General features: G+C 46.1%; 2 protein-coding genes across 9 annotated transcripts in view; both read right to left on the reverse strand.

The window, feature by feature from the left end:
• Positions 1-7783, reverse strand: part of BEND5 (BEN domain containing 5) — a 48309-nt gene extending 40526 nt beyond the window's left edge. For 2 of the 6 annotated variants that reach the window (XM_045204179.2, XM_071220918.1), the window contains exons 1-2: positions 7019-7157; positions 6416-6524 (exon numbers count right to left, since the gene is read on the reverse strand). Coding sequence is in view for 2 of the 6 variants with exons in the window: in XM_045204178.3 (XP_045060113.1) it covers positions 7019-7244 (226 nt within the window). In the remaining 4 variants the exon portion in view is untranslated. Of the gene's footprint in view, positions 1-6415; positions 6525-7018 lie in introns of all 6 variants that reach the window. The other 4 variants (XM_024571131.4, XM_071220917.1, XM_045204178.3 and 1 more) reach the window with 3 other exon arrangements.
• Positions 1-24018, reverse strand: part of AGBL4 (AGBL carboxypeptidase 4) — a 1086758-nt gene that overhangs the window by 229810 nt on the left and 832930 nt on the right. The window lies entirely within an intron of this gene.

The raw sequence follows: 24018 nt of genomic DNA on the forward strand, positions 1-24018 counted from the left end.
TCTAGACCACCCGTTTCCACGAAGGGTGGTACCTGCAACTAAGCAAGCTGTTCTCTCAGCAAATCTTAGCCACTGTTCTCCTTAACAGCTGCGGATGTTTAGTGAGTACCTACTACGTACTAGGCACTTTTCCATACTACCTTGCTAAATAACACAGTGGGCAAGGTGATTACTATCTCCATGACACAGATGAGCACCCGAAACTCAGAGAAGTGAAGTAATTTCCCTAAAGTCACACAGCAGCTTATAAGTAGCAAAGTCACGCTTTGGACCCAGATGTCTGACTCCAAAACCTATCTTATTTCAGCTCTCTAACACTTCCTCTTTGATATGTAAGGAAGTGACCTAGAGGTCATATAACCAAAGCCTCTCATAGGACAGGATTCTACTCCAGAATATGCCTGACTTGCTGGCTGCCTCCAGGGACAGGGAGCTTATCACCATGCTGGACTCCCTTCCCATTGCCCTTCTGCCCTTTCTATGCTGTTATCATATTGTTTCCACTGATCCCTATGAATTCCATTCTCTGGACCTAACTTTGCTTTCTAGAAGAACTCCCTGAAGAGTGGTTCTGATCCTTCCTCCACGGGGGCAAAACTCAGACATAAAAAACTCCCAAAATATAATCCCATGCAAATCTTTTACTGTCTTGTTTAGATATGTAGATGTGCTATCCTGTGTCTCACCAGTGAACTCAGAGGGAAAAGTAGTTGTATAGTTAAAAGAAATGAAAACAAGCCTAGATCTGGGACCCAAAGGCCTCCCTCTTTATTTGGTTTCCAGGACACCCATCTCTCCTGTTTATCGCCTGATGCTCTGGCACCTTCTCTGAACTCCTCTTTGCTGAGCTCTTAAAGGCTGGTGTGCTTAAGAGTTCTGCCCCGCACGCGTCTCTCTCTGCACCCTCTCCTGCTGTGACCTCACTGTCCATGGCTAACAGCTTCCCTGCTGGGACCTCTGCCCACTTTCATGGTGCTGTCCTTCCCACACACCCAGGTGCCCTCCTGGAGTATTTGCCCAGATGTCCTGTGGGTCCCTAAGATTCATGTCTCCAACCAATCTCACCACCTCCCCTTCTAAACAACTGCTCTTCTAGAGCTCCCCACAGAGGGAGGGGAGCCCAAATGGCCATGTCGTCAACACACACATCACCACAACCAGTCAGTTCCCGAGTCCCATGGATTTGCCTTCCTTAATATGTCGCAGATCCACCACGGCCATGGCCACCTTCATTTAGGTACCATCCTCTATCACTCAGCTGGCTCACACTCCTCCATAGGGCTCGCACACGTGGGAAGACTCAGCCCACTGCCTGGCACCGACAACACCCACTAAACAATTGCTGGAGTAGCTGTCTTCTCCAGGGATAACAAGAAGCCCCATCCCACTAGGATGTAGACAGAGTTGGTGGGAACTCCTAGCACTGAACCCAGAACATGGTGAGCACTTAATAAATATTTAGTACATTAGTCATTGAAGGTGAAAACCAAGGCCTACTCCTCCTCCTGCGCTTCCCTCCAGTACAAGGGTGACCTAAATGAACCAGAGAGAACCTCTTCAGGGTTAGGTGTGCTATTCTGGTAAGCAATGGAAAATGAAAAGTATAAACATCTCTTTCCAAGGAGCTTATAAGACAAAGCAAGGAGGCACAGTGGAAAGGGAATTAATCTGGGAGTCAAAGATCTAAATTTGAATTCCCCTTTTCTGGTGTGTCTTTAAAAATAAAAACTAGTGTGTTCTTGAGTAGCAAAACACCCCCCCAAAAAGAGAAAGAGCAAGACCTCAACTTGCCTAGGGCATTTTTTTCTTTCCTCCTGTGAACCAGAGCTCTGAAGTACTCTGTAACATATACTATTTAATTGTAAAAAGTATGTGGTTTTTGAACAAGATAAATCACATCAGACTGAACCTTCAATGGTTAACGTTTCAGAGAATCTGCAACAGATGACAGCAGGCAAGTTCCAATCTTTGCTCCAACATACATCAGTAGAACATGTCAAAACCTAAATTAAAAGTTTCACTTGCTTTTTTAAAAAAAATAAATAAATCCTTTTGTTGGCAGTCTCCCACTGATGACACGCAGCAATCTTTGCATATGAAATCGGCTCATCCCCTGCTTCGCTGCTAACTTTGTAGATGTTCCAAAGCATTTCTGGAGCAAGTGATCTATTTGGACCAACGATGCCAAGCTGGGACCTGAGCCCTGAATGAGCTAAAACTACCAAATCAAGAAGAACGTGGCTTTGGAAGCTATTTTCCCCAAGCGTGGGGTTTCTTCTAAGCAAGGGAGTGATAAAGAATGTTGACTTTTTCCAGATGAACAAAGTTGAATGAAACCTCAAAATCCCACTGCAAGTTTCCTTTCCGAAAAACACGTTGCTGCTACGGAGGTTTCTGTCCCCCCACTTCCTCTCCCCAAGCACAAAAATTGCACCTGTCTTCCCCAAGTCCACGATTCCAACATGGGGTGACGGGTGTGTGCGGATACAGAGACAAGGCAGGCAGGCCAGCCCCAGTCCTGGAGGAGGTCATCGTTTGGTATGAAGACAGGCACACTCACGACCAACCAAAATAAGACACAAAATGCTAAGATCCATAAGCAAGGGAAAAGGAAAGGAAAAGGAGCACTCCGTGGAGGAGGGAGAGCCTCCCTGGGGCGGAGGAGAGAACGGGAAACACCCCTGAGCAAAGTATTTTGTCCTTTCCTCTACCGAGCCCTCCACTCACTGGACCAGAAACATGTCACATACCTGCCCTCCTCCCTGGAAGGTGAGCTCCATGGGCAGAGGCCCATGTCAGACAATGATTAATCCGTCCCAGTGGGCTCAAAGGAGTGCCTGAAGGTGTGTCCTCGAGGTGGCACAAAACTGCGGATCTAGGGGAAGTGGGATGGGTAGGCAGAGCTGCAGCAGTGAGGTGAGGCTGGGCGCTGTGAAGGCCGGGGCAGGAAGCTGAAGTTGTACTCAGTAGGCAGCAGGGAGCTGCAGGAGGTTCTAAGGAGAGCCGTGAACGGACTAAGAATGTGTTTTAGATTATTCTGACAGCAATTTAGAAAACAGACTGGAGCCAGGGCGATCAACTGAAGGCTGCCGCACCGGGTTAGATGAGTAAAAAGCCGGTGCAGGCCTGAGTGCAGGCAGTGGGGTGCAGCTGTAAAGCAAAGACCTGAAAGATCAGCTGCAAAGCCCTCGGGCCACAGGTCCCTTCTCCGTGCTCCCCAAGTGCCTGGCTTGACCTCCGTGTAGCACTTCCATCCAGCCTTCGACTGCACGCTCCCTGCGGGTGGAGCCCATTTCTTCTTCATCACTCTGCCCCGACAGAAACCCTATAGAGCAGGGTGGGAAAAGTTAGCTCTTGTTCCCCAGCGTCACACTGTCAGTTCAACCCCAGTACCTCAGACATGGAGGTGCACTGCTGGGTCCGCTTATTACAGCCCTGGGCCCAGACAGGAAGGAACGGGGGCACTTGGCAGCAAGAGGAATTGAGCACACCCGAACAACAACAACACGGGACAGGTACCTGGACGGCATGGCATCGAGTTTTAAGATTCTGGGTCTAGAGAAACCAGCTTTGGCCCCGTAAAAAACACAGAATTCAATACCATGAGCCCCAGTAGCAGGCTGAATTGCAGCTAGATAGTGGTGAGCTCTCCAAATGGGTGGCACTCACTTCCACAACCTGCTTGGCAAATAAATGAGAGTCAGGAGAGACTACAGTGCAAGGGTAAGCCGAGTCATACCCTGAGTTAGTGGACCCTCCATGGAGAATGGGAGCTCCTTTGAGATTTCTTCAGGAAAATAGAGACTGGAGGGGAGGGCCAGGTGTGTGTGTGCTGTAGGAGGGAGGCGGGTAAGAGGAGAAGAGGAAGAGCAGATTGGACCTGAGAGCTCAGAAAGTAAAGTTCCTCTGGCTCGAAACTTGTCTTGAACTGCAAGCTTCATGGACAGTTCTTCCATTTCCTTTCACTCTTTTCTGCCTGCTGTGGGGCGAGTGGGAATATCAGCTACTTTACAAAGGAGACTGCCACGCGGGGGCCTGGCACTGGAAGACCTGGCCACCAAGCCTGGCTTTGTCATTTACTAACTGCACACTGCAGGCAAGTCTCTGAGTCTCAGTGTCCTCCCCCATAAAATGGAAATAATAGCAATAGCCATCTCTACCCACAGGGTCACAGGGAGAACTAACAGAAATAATGAACAGCTATATAGTAAGACTGTCAATAAAGGTGTTTTTCTTCTCCTCTTGAACTGAAACAGTAAGAGTGGGGTTATACCCCAGGGTCTGACACACACCAAAACCACAGTGTAAACTACCGTGAGCTGGAAAAATGCAAAGTTCCACGGCAGCTGGCTTTGACATTTCCTGGGGACAAGAAGAGGTACATTTGCAAGTAGCTCTGGGTTGGCCTGGGCAAATAGTCAGGAAGGTAACACACTTCTCACCAAAGGCTATAAAGTGGCCCTGAACCTGGCTCTGAAGCCAGGCTGTTGGTGCCAGACAGGGTTTAACTGCTCCTGGCTAACTCAAACCAAAGCCATCTCTGCTTCCCCTTGAGGGCTCCCCTCCTCGCATCTGGTGCCACAACACAGTGGTATTTACATCTAGGAGATGGCAGAAATGAGCTCTCTGGGATGATGTCACTGCAAGCAATTCTCAGAGCCACCCCTTTCGCATGGAGATGGGCTCTCAAGACACACAGGAGCGTCCCTCCTGGAGGAACGAACCCCCACACCCACCCTGGCTCTTCCAATCAGGTCTGCAGCCAGGGCAGCAGCTCCAGTGTAAAAATTAACCAGCTGTTTGGAATTCGAAATGTGGCCTGCCAGCCTCAAGTTGTTTGTTTGTTTCTTTTCTTTCCCCTTTCTCCTCCCGAGGAAAAAATGGAAGCGAGGTGGGGGAGAGTGCTTTGTGACTCATTTTGCTCAAACTGGCGCCACACTTCTTCTCTGGCCCCACTCTGACCATTTCCAGGTGTTGCCCAGGTTGGTTGGTTTGTTAGTTTATTTGTAGAAACCCAGAGATTCATCAGTATTCCAACGTAGAGAATGAACTGTCCATAGATTCAAGATTCATAGTCCTCAGACCAATGACTACACGTGTCTTACTTATGCAGACTTCCACTGATTGTTAAAATCAGAGTCTGTGGGGCTGCCCGTGGCCTAAGCAAGCCTCTGAGCAGTGCTTCAAGGGCCAAGTGCAGCGTTTACACTTGCTGAGTGAATAAATGGACGAATAATCGCTCTGAAAGAGGAAAACAGCTATTACAAGCGAAGACGCACACAAACCACGGACTCAAGACCCACATCACTTCCCCTCTTCTAAGGCCCTTCCAGGTCTAGGAGTCTAATGCAATCAAGAAGCAAACTTTCTTTTTTTGAGCCAAAGGGAAACTAAGGTTATAATCCAGTTACAACTTCCTGGGGTTTGTACTTCTGGGGAATTAACTCCTAATCCCTTCTCTCAGGTAATTAAAAGCAAGCAAACAAAATAAAACCTAATCAGCCACAAAGGTTTTTCTTTTCTACAAACCTTCCCTCATTCTGCCTTTCTGGCCCCAGGTGCCCCCAGGTGTTGTGAGTGGATCTACACCCGAGCCCCAGGTTTGTGTGAGAGGTGGCAAGGATCCAAAAAGGGCTCCAGGTGCCAGTGCTGCTTCCACCCCTCCACACCCGCAAACCTGCTTTCCAGAGGCAACAGGAGGTGGTGGAAAGGAACGACTCATAAGCCAGAGCTCAAATCTACTGCTAATTTGCCATGGGACCCTGGACAAGTCACTTCTTAATTTTGAGCCACAGTTTCCTTATCTGCCAAATTTAAATAGAATACATGCTGGATTCATCTGTTAGGCTAAATGTGAGAAGGCAAAGGGAGTTGGAAAAAACAGGAAAGGTCTCAAAACTACACAATACTAGCAATACCTTTATTCAGTTCCTAACCCCTGGTTTTCCCTTCCAAGCTGGGGGGCAGGGTGGCTTACTGTCTCTGCCCACTCTAAGGTACATCCTTACCACCAGCAGCTAAATGGTTGTACCCCCAAAACGGAAGTGATACTTCCCTCTTTCTTTTATGTCTATACCCAAGCCTCCTACAACTAGCTGGGAAAGAGGGTGCACTGCCTTCTCTTCACAAAGGAAAAGGTTGCTCAGCATGGCAGAAAGAACTTGGTGTAGGAGGTTGAAGGGGCAGTTTCTTGTCCTATCATTACTGAATCTTAGTGTCCTCATCTGTCAAGTGGGAATGAGACCACCTGCCTTGTCTATTTTTCGGGGCCCTGAGAAAGCAGGCATGGGAGGTCTGGTCTTAATATGATCTAGACACAACACTTTCCCGGCCCTGGACTCTCATTAGGGAGCCTTCTAGGAGATTCAAGAGGGGTGTGGAGGCTGAGGGAAGCTGAGGGCCACTACCTCCTTACCTCCACCACCTGGCCAGGGAGAGGCGGGAGAGAGTGGTGCCCAGTGATCAAGGCCTCCTCATCCTGTCCAGTGATGGCCCGGTTGGGACAAGGATGTCATAGCTTCCCCCTGTTGAGAGGAACTCCCATCTAAATGAGTCTGACAATATCCACCTTGCTTCCTCACTCCCAGGAAGTACCAAGGGCCTTAACCGGAGAGAGACAGCTAGCTAGCGAAACTTAAGGGGACTGGAGGAGCAGAGAGAGAAGGAACTGAGTGAGGTGGGAGACAGAGAAATGAAGGTACAAACAGGCAGGGAGAGAAAGGTAAAGTGAAGAGACGGGAGAACAGAAACAGAAAGAGTAGACAGACACAGACAGAGAAGAAGACAGATTGACAGCGCTATGTCGGGAGGCAGGGAAGACAAAGGGGACCATCCGGAATTTTTAACTGGTCTGGCCTTTTAGAGATACCCAGCACCCCAAAGAAAAGCCTAGGAGGCAGGAGGAGGGGGCCTGAGCGAGCAGTGGCTCACGCCGGCCCCCTCCGCCCAGGAGCCCGGCCCCCGCCCTAGGTCCTGGCCCCCGCCCGGTCCCACCATCCCTCCCAGCCTATTCGCTCACCTGCCAGCGCCAGGATCTGGGCCTTGTGGAGCAGCAGCGCACCCCAGTCGCGGGGGGCGCGCGGGGGGCTCTCCGGCCCGGCGCCCAGCTCCTCCGGGCCCCGGTACACAGCGTACACCTTCTGGTTGTCAAAATCCAGCCGTGAGCGGGGGCTGAAGTCGCGCACGCACGACACCGGCAGCGCGTAGCAGACGTTGTCCTCCAGGAACCGCACAAAGGCGTACATGGTGGGCGCCGGGGGCGGGCCCGGGGCGGGCACTGAGGTGGGGACCCGGCTGGGGACAAGAACTGCGCTGCTGGGCCGGGGGGCGGGGGCGGCTCCCCAACCCCCGGGTCCCCCCACTGTTATTGTTCCCGAAAGCACCGCTCTGCCAATCGGCTGCTCTGGTCTGGGCGCGGAAAAGAGAGGGAGGGGAATGGGGGGCGGGGGGCGGACGAGAGGGGTTTGGAAGCGCACTGCCACTCGCAAAGTCAGACCCGAGCAATCACAGCCGGAGCGCGTTTGGAGTAGGGAGGGGAAAGGGCTGAGAGATTGAATTGCAATAATAATAATAATAACAATAGCATTGCTGAAAGAGTGCTTTGACTGAAAGTTGCTGCGGGCAGGATTATATTGCTTCAACAATCGCCCTGCAAAACAAATTGCATTGCAACAACAGAAAAGGGCATTGCAAAGGAGAGGAGACAGTGTGGGAAAATGATGTGTGTGTGGGGGGAGGCGATCTCGTTTGAATCCCTAACTTTAAACTTGCACTTGCAAGCGAGCAGAATTTTGGAGTGTTTCAAATATTTTAGCCACTCCTCTCGGCCCTTATAGTTCTTTCTTTTTTTTTTCTTTCTCCTCTCTTTTGCAAAACTGCCAGCTCTCGCTGCCAGTTCTGGGGGCTGTTTCCACAGAGCTGCCAAACTAGTTCTGACCAGCACTGGGACTTATCTGGGATTTCCAGTTGGACCAGCTGGCTGGGGTGGCGGAAGGATAGTGGAGGGCTGCTCCCCGCTGGGGCAGCAGTGACGCCCCTCTCCCCTGGAGTCAGTATCCCTCCACAACCTTCACGTCTCTTAACTGGGACCGGTTGGAATGGAGTGGGACGTGGAGGGGTGTTCTGAGGAAGGCAAGACCAGGGCTAGCTGGGCATTTCTGGAACACCTTGAAGAATTCAAGAGTGAGACGGTGAAATAGCAGTCTTTGCTCTGTTCCTGACATCACAGGCAGGAGAGGTCCAGGAAGGTTTTAGGTGTTCCCAGAAAGAGGGCAACTGGGTGCCACATTCATGGGAAGGCCACGACACGTCAAAGGGGGTCAGCACCCTCACGGGGACGCCTCTGGGACGGTGGGTAGACTTTGTATCAAATATGGCTACTTACATCCCCAGATATAAGGAGTGCCTAGCTCAGACCTGGCACTTAAGAGAGTCAATGAATTTTGGGTGAAGAATAATAAATAAAAATCCACATTCACCCAGCCATCCACTCACTCACTCATTTATTCAGGCAACCAGTATTCACTAGATGTGTACTGCAGGCCAGACTCTGGGGTGGGTGCTGGTAGTGCAGATGGGCAGGGCAAGCACACGGATTCCTTCACGTGTTAGTGTGGCAGAACTTGAGCTTCTGTGTTGGCTCCCTGTGCCAAAATTAGGTCCCTATATGAATAATACACCTTCACTGTCCTCAAAACCCTTATAATCTGGTCTTGGAATATTAAAAAAGTATTTATGTTATAGTAAGAAAATATTCTCATGCAGGAATGCTTAATGGAAATGGCAGCCTCAATTAAGTGTTATATATATTTTTAATTCATCTTGAACTCAACCTGTAAGAAAAATGAAAATAAATGCACCAAAATGTTGTTCGTTAATAGTAATAGTGGTGGGCGGTTTTGCTTACCATTGTGTTTTACATTTATAGATCTATATTTAACTATTTTCGACAGTAAGCAGGTGTGACTTTTAATCAGAAAGCAGTAGACATTACTCTCTTTTAAAAGCACTGTGCTTACATTTCAGATCAGCTACACTAATGATGAAGTAGATAAACCAAAACCCCCCAGTTATTTCACTGTGATTTAGGAAATGTGTTATACAGATGAACCCCATCAACAGACACCTCCCAGATCCGAACATACAGGTCAGGTCAAGTTCCCTTAAACCAGGCCTCTGGCACAGATGCAGGGACAGTCAGACATGGCCGTACGTTGTCCTGATGCAGGTGTGCGTCCTACATTGCCCCACATGCTTGTGGAAAAAAGAGGAGCCACTCTGTTGTTCCAGCAGATGTACCTGCGTAACTATGGTTTCTTTGGACTGATCTTAAGTGAGATTTTATTTTAAGGACACATTGCTGTGGCCACTCAGGGGAAGTGTTATGTAGTAAGACTTATGATAACTCACAAGCAGGATGTGAGTATGCAGAGCTGGCCGTATTTAACACAAGTCCAAGAAGCTCCAAACTATGTTTGCAAAATAATGTCAAGTAGCGACATGGCCAACCACCTATCCCATCTAAATGAGGGTGAACCTAAAATACACTATGTTACCAGTCTCTTACCACCTTCCTGGACACAGTACACTTCAGATGCAGTGACCTATTTGACATTTCCCAAGATAGCATGTTTTATGAGGTCCGAAGCCTTTGTGTTTGCTCTGTCCTCATCTTGGGAAGTATTTCTTCCTGGGGTACACGGTGACCTCAGCTTCCCCTGAAGACCAGCTCAAATGCCATCTCCTTTGTGGAGCCTTCTTTAACCACCGACTCTCCTCAAGCACTGGCAGTCTCTTTCTACTGTTTTGTCCCTGAACCTTTTATCTTCCCTTATTAGAATGAGCTCTTTGAGGGTGACAAAAAGGCTGAGTAACTTCAACATCCCAGGCTCCTAGCACAGGACTGGGGAGTAGAGGCTTATAGACCAAATGCATTAAAGAAAGACACAGAGAGCATGAATAGCAAACCTTTTTGCATGTTCCTTCCACCCCCCCACCCCCCACCCCCCACCAAAACTCTACCTTTTCTTTTCAGGGTTGAAGCTGAATCCCAACTCTGTCTTTCCCACTCCCAGTGGCCAAAGGGCAGAACACTGACTCTACTCCTTGTAAGACAGACTCACATTCACGAATGTAATAAATACCATGCGTCCTGAAGTTCAAATTCCCCACCCAAGTCACTGTAGATAATTCTTATAAGGGGGCAGTTCTGTTTCCCAAGAACTGAGAAAGAAGAAAAGAACGAACAACGAAACGAGTGCCAACAGAGTAAACACAGACTCAATACATTTTGCAGGTAGGTTCGCAGAGTGGATTTTCGGGAAGGATTGTCAGGTACAGGATACTCAAAGAAACTCTTGGGCAGCCTCAGACCAACAGAAAGACACCCAGAGCTTCTGCTTCCTGTGTGACTCTCACAGTCTTTGAATAGAGCTTCATGGAGAAGCTCCTAAATGCTTCTGCTCTAGTGGAAACCGGCGGAGTACCTCCTTGATCCAGAGACCATGGCCCCAGGCTTCCCACATACCAGAAACTCAAGATGTTGATGATTCACTGATTGGCAAGGAAAGGCCATCCAAAAGCCCAGATTTCAGTGGTGGTTAAAAACGTCAGGTTCAACCAAATCATGGTTGAATCCCCTCTTCAGTATCCCTGCCAAATGGTCACCAGATACCTCTCATACAGTTCTAACGTCAGGAAGTTGACTATCACCCCTTAATTTTGGGAAACTACTGACTGACTATTGAAAAGACCTTTCTTACTTACACTGAGGCAGAATCTTACACCTTCTAGCTGCCATACTAGGTCCACCACCAAGAGTCTCATGTCAGCCTTTCAGATACAGTAAAGCTTGGGATCCTCTCTCCTTAGAAATTATCTGTCTTCTGCCCAGACATCTTCATGTCCTTTACCTGTCTCTCCCAATATGACATGGGTTCAGTGATGATAATCGTGGTATCTACTTTTCTTCCAAAGCATACTATGAACCTTGCATACCAGGCACCAAGTGTATCTCAATTAATTTCCCACCAACCCTTGAAGTAGGTCTTAACCCCAGGACGGAGTTAAGAACACTGAGACTTATGGAGAAGCAGTTTGGCTCTGAGGAGTCCTGGAAAGCTTGGAGTCATATTTGCATTTGAGACTTTTAGACTAGAAGCCATGCAGGGGAAGGTTTAGAGGGAAGGCAAGACTGGGGAATGGGAGGCCTAGGATGAGGCTGACTGTCCTCTTCTTGGCCCTCTCCTAACTTCCTCTTTCTGCGGGCCAAATGTGCTTTGCCTCTCATCCAAGTTATTTTAGTGGAGCAGAAAATGTACACATCTGGGGCGGCTTTGCGACTGCATCTCCATTGTGCTTTCCTGTTGAGTTCTGCAGAGCCTTGGGTTAATGTCAAGCTCCTCTGGTTTAGCCAGCTGAAGCATGTTCAGTGGCAGCAGCGGGACTTGTGTTTCACATTACTGCATGGAATTCTCAGTGTACTTTGCAAAACTATTTTAAGGAGACCTGGATTCTGTAAATTTTTAAAGCAATTGGAGCGTGTCTTTTCAACCTCTCTGCTAATGATTGACCACATTTTTTCATGATTTTGCTTTTTTCCCCGTCTGTGATATTTAATTTGACTTTTCAAGTATTTGCTTTTTAAAGTGTTTATTTATTTGTTTATTTTTAAATTTTGCCCGGAAAAGTAACTTGCTGTGCAGCTTAGGACCACTGTCTTCCTGGGTTAACTTAAGGAAGAAATGTTGATACATGGTTAGCAGGATCTGGAACTATTGGGAGGCCCATGGTGGTGGGCGTTCCCCTGAGCTGGGTGCTATCACCTCAAAGCCAAGGTGTCAACCCAGTACATCCATGTGAACCCCTAGATCATGAGATCTGGTTAAGTTTGGTTGTGCAGTTTCAGATAGGGGAAGAAAGGGAGAATAGTTAGGAGGAAGGAAGGAAAGGAAGAGAAGTTACATGTTGAATACAGGCTGAAGGCCAGTGAACATCACCTAGAGTTAGAGGGAATGCCATTTGTCATGTAGGTGACAGCTTGGAGGGCTAATGGAATGTGGGCTTTGGTTTTGCCTCATCTTTGCTCTGACTTTGGGTGAGACAGTTCACCTCCTTGGGCCTCAGTTTTCTTACCTGTAAAATGGGGCTATTAAAACTTATCTTCTGAAGGTGTTGTAAGAATTGGGGCAGAAGTTTTTGACCCTCTCTGTGTATCAGGATCACCTGAGCTTAAAAAATATTCCACTCCGTTGAATAGGAAGATTTTAAGGTAACACGCTAGTCATGTAGGAAATGCTCCACAGGCATAGATATTACTTTCAGGGGAAATACGCAGGGCTCTGAAATGTCTCTGGGGTATAATATTCATCTGAAACATGACATACTAATGTGCAAAGAAGATAATTTATTGTAATCTCAGGCCCTGGATCCAAATCCTGGCCCAGTAAGTAAGGCCTGTCCTTACTAAGTCTATGCTATGGGCAAGTTTCCTAATCTCTTCAAGCCTCACTTTCTTCATGGGAATATTAATACATATGACTTCATAGGGTTGTCATGAGGGTTAAATGAGGTAATTCATGTAAAATGCTTGGCACAGTACTTAACACATGGTGAGTCTTCAATAAATGATAGTTGCTATTATTATTGTCATCATCATTATTATTAGAGTTATTATTAGGAGAGCTCTAATACCTATGCTGTGAGTAGGGTGCCCAATAAAATTTGTTGAAGTAAATTGAATATAATGAGCTGAACAACACTAATAATTATCCAATAAACACCCTAGAATGCTTCCATGCAAGCGCCATTCTCTTTCAACGAGAGCCTGTGAGCACAGGTCACGGTCACCAAAGAAACTTTCAGATCTTACACTTTCAAGAGTCTCTGAGGCTGCTGGTCTTGCCTAAACTTGCAGCAAACATTTCCAAGATATTGTGCTTGGAGCCACAAACACAAGTCATTCTTTCAAACTGACTTTGTTGGGTATTTTCTCAGAAGAAATAAAGGCCTATGTGCACTATATAAAACATAAAAGTACAGAAGCATTTACAGCGACCAGAATTTGTGAATGTGAATCTTGGCTTGATGTTCAGATTATGCGGACCACAATCAAATTCAACCAATCACATCTTAGCTATGTTATGTTCTCATGTGAGTCACACATAGGAGGTGGTCACACGAGTGATCTGAATCCAGGCATTTTACTCCAGGACCAGTACAGTCCTCTCTCAGTATCCCTAGGGATTGGACCAGCCACAGAGTCTCAAGTCCCTTATATAAAATGGCACAGAACATTCATACAGTCAGCCCTCTGCGTGAAAGGATTCCCAACCACGGACTGAAAATACTTTTCCATCCAGTGTTGGTTAAATCCATGGAAACCTTCGGATATGAGCACTGATTGTATATACTCTGCATAAGCAACACAAGCAAATGAGTTCCCAGTGGTTGAAGACCAAAAGAAATGTATGAATAGAAGAGACTGTCACAAGGGAACAACATGTAAATTGGAAGAATTCAACTTGCCTCAATTATGAGTTTCAATTAGGGCTCAATTAGTTTGAGAAGCTACTTCTGGTTTCCCTTATTAAATTAACTCATTTTGTTATTTCTTTTTCAGCTGAAGTGTCACTTCCTCAGGAAAGTCCTCCCCGTTTTCCTCCTCCCATTCCCCTCCACAGGTTAGCTCAGGTTCCCGGTACATATTGCACAGTTCCTTACATTACTCTTTATGGGGTTTTGCATAGCATATAATAGATACTTATTCTATTATTGTCTGTCTTTGCCACTAGATCTAAAACTCCACTAGGAAAAAAAACCCTATCTGTTTTCCTCACAGTTGTTTCCTCGCACCTTGCCTGGCACATGGGGGACTCCAAACAAACCCCTGTTGAATGAGTGCCCCCAAAGGTGAGAAAGGAGAGGTGTCCCAACAGCTTTGCTTTGTTCCCCTGAGTCTCGCCTTCCACTTGGGCATACATCTCTGCTCCCCTATCCCCACATGCCTGGCTTCCACAACTTGGCCCCTAAATCAATAAAAGTTCCTTTTGTAGTTTTCACTTAGTACCACCACACAGGCTGACATTTTCAAAATGTTTTCCTGAATATAAAGAGAGAATAAAATAGAAATAATCACAGAAAACTGCACACAGCAGAAAAGCAGCCAAGTTGACAACCACACAGACGGCATGCTCTGATACCGGTGACGACATAACAGCATCAGGAACCTCACCGACACAGCCCACGGTCCTCTCGGAAACAAGAGGGGGCCGTGTTGTTTCACCTCATCCTAAGGCTAGACTCCCTTTTCGCCTTGCTGCTGGCTGGAGATCATTGACTCGGGATGATCACCGCCTCCTCTTGTCTTCAGATAATTTCAACATTATTTGGGAGGTAACAGGGCAACCAACCTTCCTTCAAAGACCACTTGCTAGTTCTCTGGTTACCTCTCTGCTCATCTCAAGCACCCATGGCTCAGAATGGGTGCTTTTTACAGGCCTTCCTGAGGCCAGAGTGGACCCCACTTTGTCACTCACTCTTAGGCTTTTGCTTGGTAACTCTGAGCTACCATTCGAGGTCAGAGGCACAAAAGAGAACATTCATTCAGAGTTAAGTCATCCTAGAAGTGCAGAGCAAACCATAAACAACTCTGATTTTAAGAATTGTCTCCTATTCACATCATAAATGCAGTATAAAATCAGAGAAAATGAATGAAAATGGAATAAACAATTAGTGATTTCTGTGGTAGGAACTGTACTGGTTGCTTTACAGTATTAACTTCTTTAATGTTTTCAAAACACCTCATGAGGTTGGGACTATTTTCTCTAGTTTATAGATGAGGACACTAAGAGTTAGAGAGGTGACATGAGATGTTAATAGTCCCATGGAGAAGACTTCCGCTTCCTGATTCAAGGCCTTACCTGTTTCCTAGTAAGGCAGACGGCAGCTGAACTGACTATGGGAATTAATCTCTGCTCTGCTCCCCTCTTCCCTGGAGGTCTAGAAACGTGACAACTAGACCTTATGGAAAAGTCCAACATCTGTCATTCTCAGCATCCCTAACTTGAGTAGCTAATGATTCTGTGAATACTGATTATATGACTATGTTATCTGGGGTTGCTTAAATCATGCCCACCTTACTCTTGAGACTTTGAACTTTTCAAACACTCTGAGGTTTCTAACTGCTCAAGCAGGTTTCTACAGTCTTATACCCGCTGTTGGCGGCCAGCATCTGGAATCTGTTGGGAATCACCTGTTAGAGCACGGCCTGGTAGATGCCCCTTTGAGCCAGAACAAAAGAGGACCAGAGAGCTCCAGTCAGAGATGTCTCCGTGAAAAGTGTCACCCCCCTCCACCCCATTTTTCCCACTATTACTTGGAGGAATAATAGCAGTGAACCACTGCGGAATGCTTACCTCATGCCAGGCTTTGTGGGCATTTCTCATTTAATCCTCAGAACCATCCTGGGTGGTAGCTACTATTAGTGTTAGCCTCATTTGAAAGTTGAGTAACCACAGGAATAGCATAGAAATGTTAGGTAACTTGCCCCAAATCACACAGGAGTAAATGATGAATTGAAACTCAGACTACTTGACTCCAGAGCCCCAACCCTGGACTCCTCTACCCCAATTCTGGCTCCCTCCGAGCCTGGCCTGTGCCTCAGTGAGGGTGATCTGTGCCCTTCTATCATGGATGGGGAGATGATGAGGTCTTCATCTTCAACAGGTGAGATGCTGGTTCTCTAGGAATGTCCAGACCACCTTGACTGGTCCAGGTGAGACCATGGCAGGCACTCTCTCAAAAAGCACCCTTAAATTTACTGCTATTTTCATCCTATGTTGTAGCAGATGGTGTATATAAAAACATAGTATACAGAAAGTTTTCTTTCATTTACTCAAAACCGGTTTCTTTATTTAGTAACACAATAGGGCCACGTATTATGCTAACAAAAAAGGTCCTTGACCTCCAAGTTTTTATATTATGATGGAAAAATGACTCATATATACAATATACAACATATTTTCCACTGATAATTCTTTTTCATATATTCCTTTAGTGCTGTTGGCAGACGAATTGGAGCGGAGAATTTCAACACTCTGCCTCCCCTTCTTCACTATCAGGCATATCTTTATTACCATGGGAAGAAACAGCAAGAACAGAGGGAAAAGAGATAATCAGTTAAGAGTGAGGTGTTTTTTAGGGGTAGGTGAGACTCTGGACGAAGTGTCTGGGAAGAAGTTTAACTCAACTGAAAGGCAGAGTAGGTAACTGGCCAGGACCCCATGTCCACCCTGCTAACGCATCCGCCACACTGTTGGGCCATCAGATGGTCTCTGGTCACTGAGACCCGACAATGGCTCTGTGACCCAATCTAGAGAGAGAGCGGGGCGCAGGAGAGGATCCAAGGCAACATGAACAGTGAAAAGTGCAGAGGCTTTGAACTCAGATTCGGGCTCAATTACTACTCCATCGCCCAGATCCTATGGGTCCTTGGGCAACTCTGTGACTCACAGGATTTTCAGCTGTCACGTAGAGTTTCATAGATGCTCACGGGGGTCTACCAGACTATGTTTGTGAGTGCCTGACGAGCACAATGCCTCACACACAGTCGGCCCCAGAAACCATCAGTTATCTTTTTCATTCTCATCTTCTGAGAAAGCCTCTACTACCTCTTCCTTTTGGGAGGTCACAGGGTACCGACAAGGACGAATGCCGAGAAGCCAGTTATTTTTCAGTGAGGTGCCCCCCCCCCCACCATGGAATGCTGGGTGGTGTTACTGCAGAGACGCTCCCACCACCCTTCATTGTCCAGCACTGGGGTGGTATGTATGCCTTGTTTAAGAAAGCTGGGATCTTAGTATGATCTATATTTTTTATCTTATGGCATTTTGGGTCTTAAGTTTGGGGTTTTATTGTTTGCTTTTAGAATCATGTTCAGATTTTGCATGTTTAAAACACGCTTTTGGAATTGTGAAACGCAGTGTTCTCAATCATAAAAATGGATGAATTATGATATGCCTTTCTGTTTCCATTTCTGGGTTCTTTTTTGTCTCCTTGTATGAACTTTTCTGTGATGCCCCACCTAGTGTCTTAACTCATCTAGAATACCAGCTGTGAAAATTTGGGCACGATTCTTAACCCCTGTATGACTGCCTCATTCATTCATTCATTCATTCACTCACTCATTCACTCACTCGTTCACTCATGCACTAATGAACAATTTGTTAAGGGCTTATTTTGTGCCAGAAGCTCTGCTTAATACTTGGGATAAAGTGGAGAACCGGACAGACTGAGTTTTCTTATCTATGAAGTGAGAAACTAAAAATCTTTCAGGATTTTTGAGAGGAGTGAAGGAGACAATATATGTAAAAGAGAGAAAGAGACAAGTGACAAAATTTATTGTGCTCCCTACTTAGTCCCTGGTAATGCTAGGTGCTTCACATGCAATCCTCAGAATACCCTTGGAAAGTAGTTGCTGTTACCCTTTTCTTACAGACGCGTCAACTGAGGTTCAGAGAGGAAAGTGAGAGTCCAAGTCATGCTCTGGATTCTAACCTGGTGTAAAGTCTATGCAATTCCCCTGGCACATTGTCTGTCATTCAGTAGATATGGTAAGTCCCATCACCATCTCCACGTAAAATCTGGGAGGCTGTACTCTCCTTCCTGCTAGCTGATACATCTGATAACACCGATTGTGGTTTGGGTAGAGTGAGGGGTACTTGAATGGAAAATCCAAACCTTGTCCCCTAGTTTCTTATAGAACAAGATGCAAAGAAGATTCCTGAAAGGTGGGGATGGGGACATATACAATAAACGTATAGATTTACATTTGCTGTTGAAATGTGAAAACACTTATCAATAACTCCAAGCCACCAAGGGAAGGACTTTGTGGTCCTCTAGCAGCCAGACTCGTCAGCTTAGGAGACAGCTGGAACATGGACTCTTGGCAAGAGGAACCTTCTTTTAACTAAGCCAACCCTTCTCTGCTGCTATGACCTTGAAAGATGAGATTTTCAAAACTCTGTATCCCTCTGACTCTCAGCCACTCCCTAGGTGGAGGTACACCTCAACCGCACAAACAACAAGGTACATATTTGCACTTGAAATGCACAATGTCCAAGGAAGAAAGAGTCTGCCAGGAAACATTCATTGTGGCCTGCACACTTTCACGAAGCTGAAAGCAGAGTATAGAGGGACATCATGGTGCTTATATTTAGCAAGGGGGCTGCCCAAGTGCCCTAAGCTAAACAAGCTGGACCTACGCACCCTTTTCTCTTCTACCTCTCTGTTTGGACAGGTCACAGCAAGAACCCAAAACAGATTTATTAGAATAGGAGTGAGACAAGCACTGTCCACTTTGTTTTAACTTTTTGAGCAAATCCTTATCTTTGGTGTTAAGAAAAGGGAAGGCCATGGCCAGGGGGTGCTTGTTGCCACTGAGAAAACTTGTGAGGGTGACCAGAATGAAAAGGCAGACACAGAAGAAGCAAAGCAGAGCTATGCATGCAAAAAAAAAAAAAAAAGGTAACATAAAAAACTCTGTTCCTTGGCATAGAAAAATTTCATCCTTAAGGGTTTTTTTCCCTCTTTTCTTGGCAATTTAATAAACACCTTAAAATAGACTTATAAAATGGAAACAGATTCTGTAGAAGCAGGAAACCAAGAATAGTGACTTCAGAGAACTTAGAGTCCAAACCTCTCATCCTACAGATGATGAAAACAGCACAGAAGGACAATGATTTACCCAAAGTCAAAGAGTTTGTCTTTTACGAAGTCAGTAGAGGAACCTGCTGCCATCAGGCCTCCTCTCTGCCCTACTTCGCCATGCATCCTCATGGTGAGAGGGGAGACTCTGCAGTAGAAGGTGATCTCATTCGTGCCCATGGCATTAGCTTACCTAGTCCTAGAGAGACACTTAATTCACCATTGTCAAGACTTAGCACTGAGAATAGCCTCTCCCTTGTTGGGAGGGGGTAGTGAGAGGCCCTTCCAATTCTGTCTCCTTAGGTGAGTGAGACCTTCCCTTGAGTCTCTCTCCAATCCTACTGCCATTCTCATGCTGCCCCCCTGTACTCACCTTCTATCCCCCACCCCCATATCAAGGGGTGCTGTTGATTCTCTAACAATCTGGTGAAAGCATGAACCCAACCCCTTTTGGGGGTTGCCCTAAGTATATCTGAGGCAGCCTGGATTCCCAAAGATGTTTGACTGAAACAAAGATGAAAGAAAAGGCAGCAGAGTTTAGTCGAGTGATCTGGGCCTAGAAATCAGACAAACCTAATGTCAAATCCCAGCTCCACAGCCCAGTCACTGTGCAGACCTCTGAAGTTTGGTTTCCTTATCTGCAGGGTAAGGAGACCTGCCTCCCAGGGTATTTGGTACAATTAAATGAGAAAGCATACAGGAAGCATCTAGCATAGATCTTTGCACACAGTTGGTAACTGGTATACACGAGACATTGAAAGTCTGATTTAGAAAGCACAGATTTATAGTTAATCAGTCAAAAAGTATTTTCTGGGCTACCTTCTCTGTGCCAGACCTTGTGCTAAGTGTTGGGACAGAGACAAACAATGGTCCTTACCCTGCAGGCAGTAATTTTTTCATAGGTTTTATGGGTTGAATTGTGCCCCCCACCTGCCAAAACAAACAAACAAACAAAAAAGCTGTGTTGAAATCTTAGCCCCTGGTATCTAAAAATGTAACCTTATTTAGAAATAGGGTATCTGTAGATGGAATCAAGTTAAAATGAGGTCATATGACTGATTTCCTTATAGGAAGAGGAAATACCATATGACAACAGACACATAGGTATAATGCTATGTGACTACAGAGGCAGAGACTGGAGTGATGCCGCCACATTGACAGCCACCACCAGAGACTGAGAAGAGGCAAAGGTGGATTCTGCCCAGAGTCTCAGAGGGAGCCTGGCTCTGCTCACACTTTTGGACTTCTAGCCTCTGGAACAGTAAGAAAATGAAGACACTTCTGTTGTTTTAGGCCACCCAGCTTATGGTACTTTGTTACAGCAGCCCTTGGAAACTAATGCAACTGGGGAGGCATGCAAGGGAGCAAATGCAATAACTGTAACAAGAGGGAAATAACACTTACTGAGCTAAGCCCGCTACATTTATTTAATTAGAGTTATGTTGTCTTGGTTAAAACAGGAAGGCTTCTTGCACACCTCAGTGCTAATGGAGGTATGTATGGGTTGGCCCAAAATTCTTTTGGTTTTTTTCCATAGGATGTTTCTCCTAGCGCTTAGTTTTCTTTAACTTTACTCAGAACAATTTTGTTCGGTTGTATTGTGACAGTTGTTATATCAGTGTGCATTTTAAAAAAACATCAAAATTGGTAAATTTTTGTGTAGCCATTTTAATATTGAAATGGAAGAAAATACACAACATTTTCAGCATATTATGCTTTATTGTTTCAAGAAAAGTAAAAACACAACTGAAATGCAAAAGAAGATTTATGCTGTATTTGGAGATGGTGCTGTGACTGATCGAATGTGTCAAAAGTGGCTTGTGAAGTTTCGTGCTGTAGATTTCCTGCTGGACAATGCTCCACAGTCTGGCAGACCAGTTGAAGTTGATAGTGATCAAATTTAGAGATTGAGAACAATCAACATTCTACCACATGGGAGATAGCTGACATACCCCAAACATCCAAATCAATAAAGTTATTGGTGAAAATGAAAATGTATCTTTTCTTTTATGGAAAAAACTAAACGGACTTTTTGGCCAAGCCAACATAAGTGGAAGTAGTTTGTCCAGGAAGCGGACAGCCTGTGCCTGCCTGAGGAAGCAGGAGCTGACATCTCAAGGACAGCTAGAAGCTCAACAGGTGTTGGAGGGCATGGAGAAAAGACAGCATTTGGGCTAGAAAGCCTCGTGTGTGCAGACGCAGAGAAGGGAGAACTAGTACTGGGATTTTTTAGGAAACTAGAAGTGTTTAAGCACCGCTGGTGCACACTGCTGATATTTAGCTGCCTTCTCGACTGTCTTCTCCACCTTGATATCCCAAAGGCACCTCCTACTCAAAATGTCCCAAATTGAATTTGTACCCCCAGCCATAGCTTCTCCTACCTATTCACCTGCCTTTCCTGATTTGGTGAATGGTCCACCACTCACCCATCCAGCCTAGCTAGAGGTCTCAGAGTGCCTGCAGAGTCACTGGGAAATTGACTTCCTTTTGGCCTCAATTCACACAATCATTTTTTAGCTTTACTATCTCTGGTTCTGATGGATTCTCACTTGGCACACACTCCCAACTCTCCAGCTGTGTCTCTTGGCCATAATCCTTCCAGCCAAGCCTCTCTGCCAGATAATTAATGATCTGTAAACAAATGCTTAATTGCACCAGGAGAGCACATATTTAAAGAAACTCTGTGGTAAAGCAAAGGATCCTTTTTATCACATAAAAAATATTTCTCTCAGAAACTCTCCCCCACCTTCAATTGATCATTTAGTCTGCATTTTTATCTCACGTATTAAATCTAAAGCTCTCTTATGGCAGCATCCCCCAAATAAAAAGAACAACCTGGCCCAAAGGACAGATGGTATTATTCTGAGGTGCAGCTACATCAGGTGCTTCCCGAGACACTCTTTTCTGAGTCCAGCCCCTTTGGCCCTCCCACTCAAGACAGGGTCACTTGCTGAGAGAAAGGAAATCATGGCCCCTGGCAAGAAGGGGAGGGAAATGTGGGTTTATTAAGAGTCTAGGATATGCCTGGCTCTTCTATTTATGCCCTCTTATTTTCCTCTTCACAACAACCCATAAACCGTTACCCACTGTAGAATCAAGAAAGTGAAGCACCTTCTCAAGTTAGTGGCAGCACATGAGGGGAAACAGCGGACCTTGCAGGGTGCCTGATTAAATGTAATGAGATCACTGTCTCTGAGCACACCCTTTGAAGCTGTTCAGGTTATCCAGTCAGCCATGCTGCCTTTTCAAAATGGGTATGAAGTCATCAGTCAGAGAGTGTGTCTTCTGCTTATGCTGATTCCCCAAGAGCAGGGGGGCACCCTGGGCTCGGTGGGGCCAGAAGCCACAGTGGAAACTTTATTTGTGCTGCTGCCTCTGACCTCAGGCTGGGAGCCAGTTAGGTGCTGCTGTGGAGGGGTCAATCCAGCCACATTGGTCCCTAGAGAGGAAGCACCTTGGCTCAGATCTAAAACTCGGCCTCCTCTAGGGAGTCTCAAGAGGTGGTTTTCTTGCAGTCCCTAATGGCCCAGCTGCTCCAGAAAGAGGAAGCATAGCAACATTTTTAGAATAATCCGTGGGGTGCAACAGAACCGAGAGACTGTGCCCGCAGAACTCTCCCCCTGCTCATGTGTGAAAGCCCTCGACGTTCACAGAGCAGCTGCCTGGGGCCAGGCCCTGGATCTCCAACCTCTCCCTCTCAGAGGACCCTTCATACCTGCACTTACATAAGTTCAAGTCTTTCCCAGCCTCAAAACACAACAGCCACCTCCAAACCCTCACTCATTCTGCCTCATCTTTAGTTACCTTCTTCTTTCTTCCTCTTCACAAGCAACACTTTTTGAAAGGAAGTGCAGCCCACACTTACTGTCAGCTTTCACTCACCTCCCATTTATTTCTGAGCCCCACTGCCATCTGCCCTTTGCCTCTACTGAACCTGCTTTGCAAGGTTACCTACCAACGACCACCCGAATTTCCAGGGTGCTTTCCTGCATTTGGTCTCAGCGGCATCCACACTGTTGACCCCGCCTTCTTTCAGAAATATGTATCCCCTTGACTTCAGTAGTCCTGATTTCCTTCCTTACTTTTCAATAATCCTTAGTCTCCGCGGTAAGCTCCTCTTCTTTGACCCACGTTTTAGGTGTCAGTATTCTTCGGAATTTTGCCCTAGAATTCTGGCCTTCTTATTCTGCGTACTCACACTCTCAGGGCAGACTTCTCTGCTGAGTTCCCGACACACACGCATACAGCTGTTTACTAGACATCTGGACCTGGAGGGCTAAATGGAATCCCAAACATTCCAAACCTATCTCTGCAAACCTTGCTCCTCAAGCCTGTTTCTTCTCAAGTGTCCTCTGTTTCAGTAGAGATCCCCATCATCCACCAGTGATCAGGTTGGAAACCTGTGAGTTCTTTTGAATCCTCCTGTCCTCTCACCTCTCATCAAATCCTATTGATTCAGGCTCCACAAATATTTTTCACATCTACTTGTGTCCCTTCTTATCTACTCTGTTCCATTTTAATTTTTATTTCTGTTCTTACCCCTTCCAAATGCATCCCCCAAACTGAGTAATCTTCTTCAAATGCAAATCTGGTCATGTTACTCCTTAAACAAGACCCGCCAAAGTCTTCTCATCTACCTTCAGATAAAGCCCCACATGATTTAAATCCAGTATAGTCTACCCTCTCCAAACTCTCTGGGCTCGACTCATGCTATGTGTTCTTTATTCTCTGCTTCAGGCAAATTGGCCAGCACTTGGTTCTCCTCTCTCTTCTTCTTTTAACTTTTTATTTTGACATAGTTGTAGATTCACACACAGCTGTAAGAAATAATCCAGAGAGATCTTATGTGCTCTTCGCCCAGTTTCCCCCAGTGGCAATGCCATGTATACTGTGGTGCGATGTTCACTCCTGGAAAATCGACATTGATATAATCCACTGACAGTATCTGTATTTCACCAGCTTTACATGTACTCCTTTGTGTGTACGTGTTCTCTATGCAGTTCCATCACGTGTGGATTCACATGCTCACCGCTACAGTCAAGACTCAGAACAGTTCTGTCCGAAGGCTCCACGGGACTCCCTCTTCTTGTGATTCCCTCAATGAGTCAGTTCTCTCCTCCTTTCAGGTCTTCTTACAACCTGTTTCCCCTATTTGTAATATGTTTCCCCAGTACCCTCCACTTGGCCAATTAATATTTATCTTCCAGGGCTCCAGTTAAACAGGCAACTCTAATACGTGAAATAGTGCTGTCTTGGAGTAAACCACTGAAGGTTGTGGGGACCCAAAGCATCCATTTTCCTTTCAGTGTACAAAGT

This window comes from Desmodus rotundus, chromosome 3 (genome assembly GCF_022682495.2).
Source record: "Desmodus rotundus isolate HL8 chromosome 3, HLdesRot8A.1, whole genome shotgun sequence".
Lineage (NCBI taxonomy): Eukaryota > Metazoa > Chordata > Mammalia > Chiroptera > Phyllostomidae > Desmodus > Desmodus rotundus.